Here is a 13,342-nt window from a genome sequence, read left to right on the forward strand (position 1 = left end):
GTTAACAACTTTCATATGAAACATAATAACCGAGTATATTTTATTAATTTTTACATCATGTCTTTTTTGTATGTACAGTGGACGTGTACTAAGGATCGTTAGTGCGACGGCCCATAAAAAAACAAAAACATAATGTGTTGTCTATGGTTTAGTTTAGGAAATTTCGCTTGTAGTGTATTACACAAAATTGCACTCTGCTGAGATAGATACATGTAATTCATAACGAAATATTAATTATATTGTTTTGTTAATACCAATTTAGCCTAACTAATGTTAATGTTTAAAGTTTTATTATTGTAGTACAATTAGATGATTTGTATGATTATATTTTAGTAATTTGTTGTGCGGGTTATAAGCATTTTAAATAATTGCCGCACATTAACATTACATGGATATATAAAAAATGATGGCAGCAATGTCCACCGGGGGTCCCGGTGACCCCCACACACAAATGAATACATACAGGAGTTATGTGACTATGTTAGCTGATCCGGGTGCTAAAGATGAAATTAAACTCAAAGCCGCTCAAGAACTCAGTGAAAATTTTGAGGTACGCATTGCTCTACACTGTCTTTAAATATAAAAAAAAAAGCGAAGAAGGGTTCTTAAATGTTAATGATGAGAATGATTGTTATTTATATTTATCACATTTAAATTAATTTAAAAAGTATCTGTTTTAAAATTACCTTCATTGGTAATTTTAAATTTTATACCAATGGAAAAAAACTTTATTGTTTTTTTCATATGCAATTCGTATAAGTAGGCAAAATTAATTAATAACTGATCATAGTTGGTACTAATCAAAAAATTTAATGTAATGTAAATGGAATATTTTTGGTAATATATTTTTATTATCAACTAGTTTATAGAACAATATTTCATTTATTTATTCTTTCCTTTATCCCAAGATAAGTACTTTGAGACTTGGCACTTTTTTCTATTTATTCAACCACCCAAGCTGACATTTTATAATAGAGCAGTATATTTGTATAGTTGTATAGTTAAAAATATTATAATATATTCTGTATGTAATAATTATATGAAATAGAATAAATTTTCTTTTGATAAAAAGGTAGGTACACTGATAAAACTACAAGCTTTTATTACATTGGTTAAACTAGTGTTTTTTACCTACCGACCTGTTGTTACTATACATTAGATCAGTGGAATATTTTTGTATATGTTGATGGAAATGTTAAAAATGCCATCATATGTGGTGTTTTAGTTAGTTTTTTGGTAAACCAAGAGGAAATTAACTAGACATACTCTGATTAAAACTAAAATACCTGTAACACCTAAAACAATAATTTAGAATAGCAGTTTTAATTTTATTTGGAATAGTAGGTAATAGAAAATGTTCCTGCACATTTTGTTTGCAAATAAGTTACGTATTTAAATAAAAAAATAAATACACATTTAACTATGGTATATAGGTGCCATTTTTTGATGACTTTTGCCATCTTGTCAATGTTGTCATTGCTATAGAAATTATAAGATTTCTGATGAAAAAACAGCCTTTAGTTTTTTGGCAGTCTTGTTTTGATGTTAAGCTGACACTGCCTAAAGAATTCTAAAGATACTGAAACAGGTGGAAATCTGTAGGGCCGTGTGCAGTAAAGGCTATATGGCGGATGCATTGTCACCTTCTAGCCAAAGTCTCTTTATTTTTGCTAAGAGGGTAAAGAAGTTGGTGTGGTCTTGCATTATCATGATAGAAAACCGTATCTCTTCCATTGTTTAATTTTGTTTTGCCTATTTTCTCCCAACTTCTTGTGTTAAACTTATTAGTTAATAAGCAGCAAAGATCTGAATCAATGGTTCTATGCAATAGTAAAAGCTCATTTTAAATAATGGCTTACCAATCCCACCATATATGTATACACAACATTACTTTATTGTCAGCTTCCGGGTTCCTGTGAAACCTGACCAACTTTCACCAGGCTCTTCTTGCACATTGTTGTTGTATAGGATCTATTGTTCATCTCCTGTTATCAATCTCATCAAAATAGTTCAGGTTGTTTCAATGTACAATCACTAATGAGTATATTTTTTAAAGAAAAAAAAAATAAAATGAATAAATGAAGAAATTCAATACAATTTCTTTATTATATTTGATCTTTCTATCAAAAAAAAAAATAGCTTGAACAAAACTTAACTCACTTGAATTTAAACTTGTAATTCAAAGATATTTTCATACATTCATTCATTTTTAATGTTAAGACTTGTGCTGACCTAATATAATCCTAAATAAAATAAAACAGTTTTAAACTAAATCAGTTTTAAGTATTTTGTGTTATGTGTGCACTTTTCTTAAAGAAATGATATAAATCTAATGTGTAGGTAAAATGCTATTGTTTATGTTAACAGATGTTAAGTAATGGGTGTTTAACAGTTATTAAGGAAACCAGCCCCAATATATGTTAGTGCCTGATTGCCAGCCAGACTTTGCCTATCCATCTGCAAGCATGACATAAATGCCATACATCATAGTTTTGTTTGTGTATATTTTCCAAAAAAAGGGGTTCACAATATACATGGAATATCTGAATTTTCATCTGTGTACTTTTATTCCTTATATACAATTGTGAAAGACTAACAAATGTTATTTTTATAATTGACATAATTTTTCAGGTAATATTAAGTTCAGTACAGTATCCACAGTTTTTAGACCATTCATTAAAAATTTTCTTGAAAATATTACAAGAGGGAGAACCACATTTTATTGCTGAGTACAATATACAACAAGTTAGAAAACTTATACTTGAAATGATACATCGCCTGCCTATCAGTGAGACTTTAAGGCCATATGTAAAAAGTATATTAATTTTAATGTTGAAACTAATGGAGATAGAAAATGAAGAGAATGTTTTGGTCTGTTTAAAGATCTTCATGGAATTACATAAACAGTACAGGCCTCCTTATAGTACTGAAGTAGATGTGAGTTGCATATTTCTTTTAAGTAAATAACAAAATATTATTAAACATAAGCTTAGCTTTTGAACATTTTTGTTCACTAATTCACAATGCACTCATAAAAGCATTAATGTATCAAAAAATAAAAATATTAATGATAATTGCATTTAAATTAATATTTACAAGCTATTAATAAATATTGATGACATAAGCTTACTACATATGGGTTTGTTTTTAAATATGCATTATGATACACTCAACAAATTTACATTATTTTTTTGATAACTGTTGAATATATCTTGCAGAAATGTGTATTACTTACAACATATTAATTTAATATTTTTCAGATACATAAATTTTTGCAATGGGTCAAAGGAATATACTCAGATCTGCCAAATCATTTGCCTAAAATTTTTGAACCAAAACCAACAATAAGAGTTAAAGATTTGTCTGAGGTCAACATAGAACAACTTTTGCAAGAGACTTATACTACAACACCAATTCACACGGAAAAGAAATTGATGGATGGCAGTGTTGTTACTGTAAGAATATTTTCCATTTCTTTTTCAAATATTATAAGCTCACAACACATAAACAATTGACAGTGAAAGTTAGTATCCTCATCTACGATTGGTGAACTGAGATATTAATAATCTTTTTCATAACATTGAAAATAATATGCAGAAGGGCTGCTGCTGTTCATAATTAGTCAATCTTTAAAAATTCTAGATACTTTTCTAAGTTTTGTATCAATGTATTATATACAGTTGTTAATTTTCACTATATTTTTTACAATGCTTCTTAAATTCGACGGAAGACGCTGAATGCACTTGGATTCCAACCAGTCCTATTGGAAATCTATGGGGGAAGACTACTTTCAGCATTGGAAGTCTTATGGTTGTAATAATAATGATGATAGTTCTACGGGAACTGCTTACCGCGCCTTAGGTATGTGCGCGGTAAGACGGCGGGAAGTAAAAATCAAGGCCGCTTTGTTCCACCTGTCCACCGTCAACACTCGCTCGGCCTCCACCTAGCGAGGAGTACCAATCGACTAGAGAAATCGCAGCAGCGCTACTACAGCACGATACACCCCTATATTAAATTTTTAAAATATAAAACTGTAGTGAATTAAATCTATACTTAATATTTCTTTATATGTGTGTTCCAGTATAATCTTATTCCGAGATCGGTTTTATCATTAAAAGTTATTCAAGAACTGCCAATTATAGTTGTGCTCATGTATCAGCTTTATAAACAGAATGTACATCAAGAAGTTAGTAACTTTATTCCACTAATTATGGAAACTATTACGCTGCAACCAGCAGCCACACACAGGTATTTTTTTATTAAATGTTTATTCCTAGAGTTTTTAAGGATAAAATTTTATAAAATAATACTTATATTTGATGAAAGGAGTAAGTTATGGAATGTAGTTTAGTTAATTAGCGAATATATTTTTTAAATATAATGTCAACTAAATCGTTCGACAAATCATTCCATTATAGGTACATATTTAAAAGAACTAATATTTCTGTGATGTTGCCCTTTCATAATCGTTATTGGCAAAGTTGTTCATTAGCATAAATTTTAGATTTAAGATTATATCTCAGAAAAAAGTTGTCAGTGGTGGTATTAAGTCTACACAGATCAATATTTAACAATCAGAGGTCACCATATCTGAAAGTCAATTTTGAAAATTTAATGAATTGTGTCACTAAGAAGGTTAAGCTAAGTATTGGTTGTTTTTAATGTAATTCAGTTCTGCACCATGATATTTGAAAAACTAGTTATGCTTTTTTTTAAATATAGACTTACTAAGACAACTCAAAAGTAAATAAACATTGCAATAATAGTTTAAAAATATTCATTACTATTTAATATATTTTCTTTTTATAGGCAATCTTCATCTTTTAATAAGGAAGTATTTGTGGATTTCATGGGTGCACAAATAAAAACACTAGCGTTTTTGGCTTATATTATTAGAATATATCAAGAAACAATTGCAAATCACGCTAATTTAATGGTCAAGGGAATTATTGGACTACTAACATTATGTCCTCCGGAAGTAGCACATTTGAGAAAGGAGCTCGTGATTGCTACACGCCATATTCTCGCTACAGATTTGAGACTCAGTAAGTATTTATTGATGATTCAACATCATTCATCAGTTCAGTTTTAAGATCCGATGGACATAGACTTACCCCGGAATTGTAATATGATTAGGAAGTGGCCTGCATTAAGTATCTTCAATGATCGAGCCTGTAACTGATACAGGGTTGGACATGACGAAGGTGTTTGAGTGTGGATATAGTTTTCATCATCTATTTTAAGTTACAGTCGTCACGAAATTCCGAAATACAATGTATTGTTTTTGAATTGGATGCATCCGAAATTTATTGTATTGCAACATTGATGACTGAATTGACTGTTTATAAGTAACCATTTACGAAAGTTGATTGATAATGAAATAGTTTAAAATATTGATTCATTGGACATTGATAGATATTTTTCCTCATATATTTGAGATCTGGTTTGAAGATTTGTAAAGGAAGGGGATTTTGTAACATATTAATATTTAAAAAAAACATGTAATAACCATTAAGGAGTTATAACAGTTAAGGATATTTTTGTAATGACATATTTGTATAAAATATGCACTTTGATGTTGTGTTGTTGATGCACAACAGTACATAAATAAAATGTCAACCTTTATTTCAGAATTTGTCCCATATATGGAACGCTTGTTTGATGAGGATGTACTACTTGGCGGCGGCTGGACGGTGCACGAGTCACTTAGGCCACTAGCATATTCGACTCTAGCAGATTTAGTGCACCATGTGAGACAGCTTTTGCCTTTAACTGATCTTGCTATAGCTGCTCATTTGTTTTCCAAGAATGTGCACGACGAATCGCTACCTACAAGGTACAGTGAAATTATCAATTTTCATTATTTTTTAGTTTGTATATCTATTTTAACAAAATAATCATTTTGTGTGAAAAAAATTTTGTTTGATTACTGTAACATTTAGACTTTATTTTAATATTCTCGTTTCTAAAATTTCGATTAATTGTATAAAATTATAAAAAATAATAGATATAAAATATTTTTAGAACAAGATTTGTGATAATATCAATTAAATTGTATTATATGTACATTTAGTAAATATTTTGCGTAATGTAAATATAAAATAACTTGATTTTAAATATTCAAATACATATTTAGGTATAAAAATAACTTTAAAGAGTTTTCACATTATGGACTTTAGAAAATAATTTTGCAAAAAAGATAATTTTTAAGACATTTATTAATATCTAATTGTGTTAGTAAAAAGGCAAATTCCACCTGCTTGAAGAATCCAAAATAAAATCCTCTTGTTAATTGATGTAATTTTAAATCAGAAGCTGCCTCCACAGTTTCTGGGTTTCCAGATCGTGACTTTAGTTAACTATGCAACTAATGATCCAAATTCTGTTTATGACATCTAACATTGTTATAATTTTTATGGAAAATTAAGTATGGGTTTGTTCGGCATTAATTGCAGTATCCAGACGATGTCTTGTAAGTTGCTGTTAAACCTGGTGGACTGCATTCGCCAGCGGTCGGAAGGCGAGGGTGCGAATGCTGGCACGCAGCCCCAGGGCCGCCAGCTACTTATGCGCATTCTCGAAGTCTTTGTGCTCAAATTCAAAACTATTTCCAAACTGCAGCTCCCCGCACTCATGGCTAAATGGTAATATGCTTCTATCATTGTCATCATGTTAGCCTATACGTATACACATATACGTCTTGCACTGCCCGCGTCCAGGCACTTCTCGCTATATTCATTATGTAGTTTGTCCACCTAGTAGGGACTCGGTCACTACTACACTCAGCATAATTAATATGATTTTATTTTTTACTGGCCCCCACAGACTTTATTCTGTAAAAAGTTTTGGGTTGTCGAAAATAAACAAAAGTGAATGTAATAAAAAGAAAATTAATAACACATATCAAAATTTTTAACATTACTTTCGAAAAGTTCAAGTTTTATATTAACTTACATTGCAAGATAGTAATTATGCGATTATATTTTCATTGTAATGCTTTATGGTACATAATATATTTTGTTGGATTACACCCTAAAATTTATTTTTAACTGTTTTCTTCACTTTTTCTTTTCTAACTTTAATTTTTCCTTTTCATATGAACCTTCTTTTACGAACGTACAAAAATAAATAAGCCGATATTGTCGAGCCATTCTCGAATTTTAATAAACATTTGACGTTCTGTTTTTGTTTATGTGACAATATATTTTTAATTTTATTGTTTTTAACCATTGTGAAGCAGTGCAGCCCAGCTGTAGAACACTGGGACTTTCGAACGTGGGTCGCGGGTTCGATTCCCAGGACACAATCTTATATAATTTACCCTTTGTGCATGAATTACATTTTTTACTTTTTAATACAATTATGCGATATTTTATCGGAGTAATCGAGTATATATGAATTTATAAAGTGGGAAAATGTGTATGTTAAATTTCGTATGTTTTAAAAATAATTAGTTAATGAATGAAGAAAACTATAACATAAGGTGATCGCTTGCAGCAAACAAACAACTACGACAGTTGTTATGAACGGAACAACGCCGTCTACACCCACTACTCCCGCGCCTTCTACCTCCACAGTGGAAGTGAAATTGGAGGAAGATAAGCCATCGCCAGATTTCATTGATAGCGTTAACAAGAGTGAAGAGAAATCGAAAATAGGTTTTCCCAGTTCCCACTTAAGCAACCTTAATGTTGGAGATTATCGCACTCTAGTCAAAACGCTTGTGTGCGGTGTCAAAACTATTACCTGGGGATGCGCTTCTTGTAAAGTAAGTTATATACCATATTTCCTGTAGTAACCTCAAAAAATATTTAAATCTTCAAATAATATGCTATTCTGTTTTTACTGTGTTGTAATGATTGATTTTTTAACCAATTTTGATTATTGTTGTCTGTGATGTTATCCATACCTTCTAATAATATTTTAAAGACCAAGGTAACAGGTTTTAAATATAACTTTAGGTTTTGGGATATTACATTGATAGAAATCTTGATTTCTCGATCTCGATTTCTTTATCGGAAAGCATAGGATCAATTGCAATGAAAGAGATCAATGAAACATTTATTATTATTTAAAGCCTGTGGATCCACAAGCGATACTTGAAAATAGCAGACTATTAAAAATTTGATGTCAGTTCATTCCCCAATATGTATACGCAGGTGTTTAATTATTTATAAATTCACGTAGCAGGCGACAACAAGTGAGGGCACTTCTACGAGTACGTTGGGCGCGGCGGGCGGTGCGACTGCAGGCGCGGTGGGCCAGAAGCAGTTCAGCGCTCGTGAGACACTGGTTTTCATCCGTCTGGTGCGCTGGGGCCTGCAGTCCTTGGACATCTACACGCTGGCAGCACCACGCGCTCCAGCCATGCCCCCTGTGCAGCCCCATGTGCGTTCCAAAGAGGAGAAAGAGGTCCTCGAACATTTCAGTGGAGTTGTAAGTTTTAATTTTTTTATAATTTTAAAGTCAGAGATTAATAAAGAACATAACATTCAGAATTAAAAGACAGGAAATAGAATAATAATAAAAAAATGTGTTTCCAAACATGTGTTAACGTGGTTTGTTTTTAGTTTTAAAATAACTAATATGTTTAATTTTCAGTTTTCCATGATGAATCCTCAAACGTTTCAAGAGATCTTCACTGCTACTATATCTCACATGGTGGAAAGAATAAATAGGAACATGACATTACAAATAATTGCTAATACTTTCCTCTCAAATCCTGCAACTTCTCCTATTTTTGCAACGGTCCTGGTTGAATATTTATTAAAGAGAATGGAAGAGATGGGGACAAACATAGAACGTTCTAATTTATATCTTCGGCTGTTCAAGCTTGTGTTTGGTTCCGTTAGCTTGTTTCCAACGGAAAACGAACAAATGCTTCGGCCGCATTTGCATAGCATTGTAAACAAGGCGATGGACTACGCCATGACAGCCAAGGAGCCGTACAACTACTTCTTGTTATTGCGAGCACTTTTCCGCTCCATTGGAGGCGGAAGCCATGATTTACTGTACCAGGAATTTTTGCCTTTACTGCCAAATCTTTTGGAAGGTCTCAATCGTCTGCAGAGTGGCCTTCACAAGCAGCACATGAAAGATCTGTTTGTGGAGCTGTGTTTGACTGTACCTGTCAGATTAAGCAGTTTATTGCCTTATTTACCAATGCTCATGGATCCTTTGGTATCAGCTTTAAATGGCTCTCACACTTTGATATCACAAGGTTTACGCACCCTCGAACTTTGCGTGGATAATTTACAACCGGACTTTTTGTATGAACATATACAACCAGTTAGAGCTGACCTCATGCAGGCGCTTTGGAGGACTCTGCAAAATAATGAAGTAGCCAGGATAGCGTTTAGAGTTCTTGGTAAATTTGGTGGCGGAAATAGAAAAATGATGATTGAACCTCAGAAGCTAGAATACCGAGAGACAGATGCCCCGCCGCCTGCCGTGCTAACCTATTTCTTGGACCAACAAAAACCGATAGATTTTGAAGTAGATAAAGTAATAGAGACTGCATTTTCCGCTCTTAAGTCGAGCACAACGGATCCCTTTTACCGACGACAATGCTGGGAAGTGCTTCGTTGTTACTTGGCCGCTTCACTGAATTTAGAAGATGACACAGCTACCCTACAGAAGTTGTTCAACCATCCTAGTTTTGTTGAGGGTAAAATTCCAACTCAAAACGGACCTTGTTATAAATGTAGTAATACAGTTGTGAGAAGTACACACCAAACCGCGTTAACCGGCATGTTTGTTGCTGCCGCTATCAAGGAATTACGACAGCATGTCCTTCCAACTATGGTGTCTCTCGTGCGTCATTATACTTTAGTAGCGATCGCGCAAGAAGCTGGTCCCTTTGCCGGATGCGGAGGCCCAAAAGAAGGACTGGACGCATTAGTTTTGGTTGATGCGATTGCTGTAGTCATGGGTCACGAAGAAAAAGAACTCTGTAAACCTGGACATTTGGCTCTGGTTCTCATGATCGAGACCGCAGCCACCGTTTTGGGCAGTAAAGAGCGAGCGTGTCGTTTACCATTAATGGAATACCTGGCGGAAAGAATGTCTGCGTTGTGCTACGAACGAGCTTGGTACGCCAAGCTGGGTGGATGCATTGCCGTAAAGTTCATGTTTGAAAAAATGGCTCCCGAATGGGTGTATAAACATGTCTTTACATTCTTGAAAGCAGTCTTGTTCGTGATGATGGATTTGACAGGTGAAGTATCATCTGGCGCTATTGATATGGCTACTATAAATTTAGAGCGTTTAGTGCGCGTTTGTGTTTCTGGGCCCTGTGGACAGGGAGAACCCGAAGGAGAGGTGGCAGCAGCGAAGGCCCGCGCACTTCACGATGTATTGCAGGAATTGGTGCTGCAAATCACCAGTCCGCACTTGCTAGTTCGACAACAGGTATAATATTATTTTAATACTTAGCCCTTTTATTTTAATTATGTATATATATATATATATATATATATATATATATATATATATATATATATATATATATATATATATATATATATATATATATATATATATATATTTAATAATATACATAATTTGTTAATTTTTACACAGGCAATGAAATCTTTAGAGCTCATAGCGGAATTACAAAATAAAACGGTGACTGAGGTTATGGATCCGCACAGGGAGGCAATAGCTGACATAATTCCACCGAAAAAACATTTGTTGCGTCATCAACCTCCTAATGCACAGATGGGGCTAATGGATGGTACCACTTTCTGTACAACCTTAAAACCAAGACTGTTTACTATTGGTGGGTAACATGTTTGTAATGAATTCATTTAATTAAAAACAGTAATTACATTTTTATATATTCTAAATTGATTTTTATGACGTGAAATGGCACTCCCATTTGCTAAATTTCCGACTTTCGTATTCTCCCTTTATCTTTACCTTTTGTTAGTATCACAGTTCACAATTCCTTCAAAGTATAAGGAAAATTGCTTTGAAGACTTTACTGCCATCTCGATGGACGTGTGACTTTTTAGACACTTATCATTTTATAGCTTGGTTCTAGAGAAATCTACCTCTAGTCACTATACTTAGATTTACCTACAAAACAATAATTGTTATTAAATATTGTAATGCAATAACTTACACGTTTCTTTTAGATCTTAACTTAAATGAGCACAAAGTATTCTTCCGCGAGCTCCTTTCCTTGTGTGAATCAGAAGATGCGGCGTTAGGCAAACTGCCTTGCTATAAAGGCGTTAATCTTGTACCACTGAGAGACTGTGCTTTACGAGTTCTTGCTGCCTGCCATTACATACAAGAGAAACACTGTCGCGAGAAAATATTCCAAGTTCTTTACAAGTCCCTGGAGAAGAACGATCAGGAACTTCAACAGGTGGGCATATTATTTCAATCAGATTTTATACTGCTATTGGTTACTAACTAACATAGCTGCATTGTATGTGTAACCTTTAATTACCATAAATAACTGTAACATTAATTTTCGCAGACTGGATTCGAATGTATGCAAAAATTCTTATCGGGCTTCCAAATTGATATGGAAATGGTTCACCCTGTAATGAGACCTCTACTGCTGACATTAGGTGACCACCGCAACCTAAGTGTAAATGGAGCCAAGCGACTTTCATATCTCACACAGCTATTCCCTTCAACATTTAGTGAGAAGCTTTGTGAGCAATTGCTGCAATTACTCAAGAAACTACTGGATTACTCTATACATACTAATAGAGGTAGGGTGTTTATATGGGGATAAAGTACAAATAGTAATTTTCTCACTCATATCTACTTTTAAAAATATCTTTATAGGAGGCAACTTCCTTCAGAGTGTTTCGAAAAACATGGAAAATGAACAGAAAATAATAATCCTTATTGGAATATTTCACCAAATCCCGGCTGCCTCACCGCGATTTATCGACGTTTTGTGCCGTCTGATATTACATACTGAAAAATCATTGCTGGTTGAAGCTGGCTCTCCGTTCAGAGAACCTTTAGTAAAGTTTCTTTTAAGGTAATTCTCAATTTCTATTAGGAAATTTGTTGCTTGTTATAATTATTTTTTTGTGAATATCAATTTGTTAATATTTTGTCTTGTACATCTAGGTATCCTAAAGAAACTCTGGACCATATAATGAGTGACAACAATATCAAAGATCAGCAGTGGAGTAGGTTTATAATATTTCTTGTTAAGCATTCTGAAGCCGGTCCTGCTTTCCGCGAGGCCCTGCAAACTTCTAAAAAGACCCGTCTCATGCAACTACTGGCTGCAAACAGCGGAGGCGCGGTCGCCACAATACCACAAGCGGACAGGGCCGAGATGCAATTCCAAGCTATAAGAATCATATCGCTGCTGATCAAATTTGATGATCAGTGGCTATCCACTCAACACGACCTTATTGAATTACTGAAACGTATCTGGTGCAGTGATCAGTATCATGTAAGTATTGTTTTATATTTAAATGCAATATAAATCATTTCAATAGGACCGTTGGAAGAGACCTGCTTTCAATTCTGTGGTCTATGGAATCTAAGGCCTATTACGTGCAGTGGACGTTTTACAGCTGAAATGATGATAAATTCTTCACCAACACTAATATAATTTGACATTGTTATCACAAGAATATTGTTTCTATTTTACAGGAAATTCACAAGAAGGTAGAGAATATTGATTGTACCCATTGGAAAGAACCAAAGTTGATAGTGAAGATTTTGCTGCATTATTTTTGCCACCATCCATCAAATATTGATCTATTGTTCCAATTGCTGCGAGCACTGTGTGATCGATTTATACCAGACTTCCAAGTTTGTATCTACAGTTTTAATATCCTTTGTTTATTTGCTTCTACATATATGGAAAGACTAGAGCATTCAGTTTCTTCATACAATAAATTTGTTTGATTTTCGTTCTGGCGCTTTAAAGGTAGTACATAAAATTTATTTACTATATATCATAGTATAGTCTTAAAAAATAAAAGACCTTAAATAACATTATCTATTAGTATTAAAAATGGATGACTGCATTCTTTAACAATAATCATGTATTACAGTTCCTTCGTGATTTTCTGGAAAATACAGTGGCGCAAAATTACACTGTAGAATGGAAACGCTCGGCATTTTTCCGCTTTGTGGAGCACTTCGCCAGTGACGCCATGTCGCAGGATCTTAAAGCCAAAGTACTACAGATGATTTTGATTCCTTGCTTCGCGGTCAGCTTCGAGAAGGGTCAAAAGATTGTGGGCGGACCACCGGCACCGTATCAGGATAACCCGGATAATGTTGTATCAGTGTTTATTAATAATGTTAGTAATCAATTTTGTAATGTATGTGTAATTTATGCACTTTA

At 33.6% G+C, this 13,342-nt stretch overlaps 1 protein-coding gene across 2 annotated transcripts in view; it reads left to right on the forward strand.

Moving 5' to 3' along the window:
• Positions 1 to 222: 222 nt before the first annotated feature.
• Positions 223 to 13,342, forward strand: part of Nipped-A (Transcription-associated protein Nipped-A) — a 34,001-nt gene continuing 20,881 nt past the window's right edge. For both annotated transcript variants that reach the window (XM_068765028.1, XM_068765030.1), the window contains exons 1-17: positions 223 to 550; positions 2,632 to 2,937; positions 3,261 to 3,455; positions 4,085 to 4,251; positions 4,813 to 5,048; positions 5,635 to 5,839; positions 6,459 to 6,647; positions 7,501 to 7,771; positions 8,191 to 8,439; positions 8,605 to 10,413; positions 10,585 to 10,783; positions 11,142 to 11,377; positions 11,492 to 11,732; positions 11,809 to 12,010; positions 12,103 to 12,436; positions 12,640 to 12,801; positions 13,047 to 13,298. In XM_068765028.1, the coding sequence (XP_068621129.1) occupies positions 404 to 550; positions 2,632 to 2,937; positions 3,261 to 3,455; positions 4,085 to 4,251; positions 4,813 to 5,048; positions 5,635 to 5,839; positions 6,459 to 6,647; positions 7,501 to 7,771; positions 8,191 to 8,439; positions 8,605 to 10,413; positions 10,585 to 10,783; positions 11,142 to 11,377; positions 11,492 to 11,732; positions 11,809 to 12,010; positions 12,103 to 12,436; positions 12,640 to 12,801; positions 13,047 to 13,298 (5,400 nt within the window). In that variant the 5' untranslated portion in view covers positions 223 to 403. The remainder of the gene's footprint in view (positions 551 to 2,631; positions 2,938 to 3,260; positions 3,456 to 4,084; positions 4,252 to 4,812; positions 5,049 to 5,634; positions 5,840 to 6,458; positions 6,648 to 7,500; positions 7,772 to 8,190; positions 8,440 to 8,604; positions 10,414 to 10,584; positions 10,784 to 11,141; positions 11,378 to 11,491; positions 11,733 to 11,808; positions 12,011 to 12,102; positions 12,437 to 12,639; positions 12,802 to 13,046; positions 13,299 to 13,342) is intronic.

The sequence above is a fragment of the Battus philenor genome, unplaced genomic scaffold, assembly GCF_028537555.1.
Source record: "Battus philenor isolate CCGP_79_NKW_IND1 unplaced genomic scaffold, ilBatPhil1.0.hap1 SCAF_2, whole genome shotgun sequence".
NCBI classification, from domain to species: Eukaryota; Metazoa; Arthropoda; class Insecta; order Lepidoptera; family Papilionidae; genus Battus; species Battus philenor.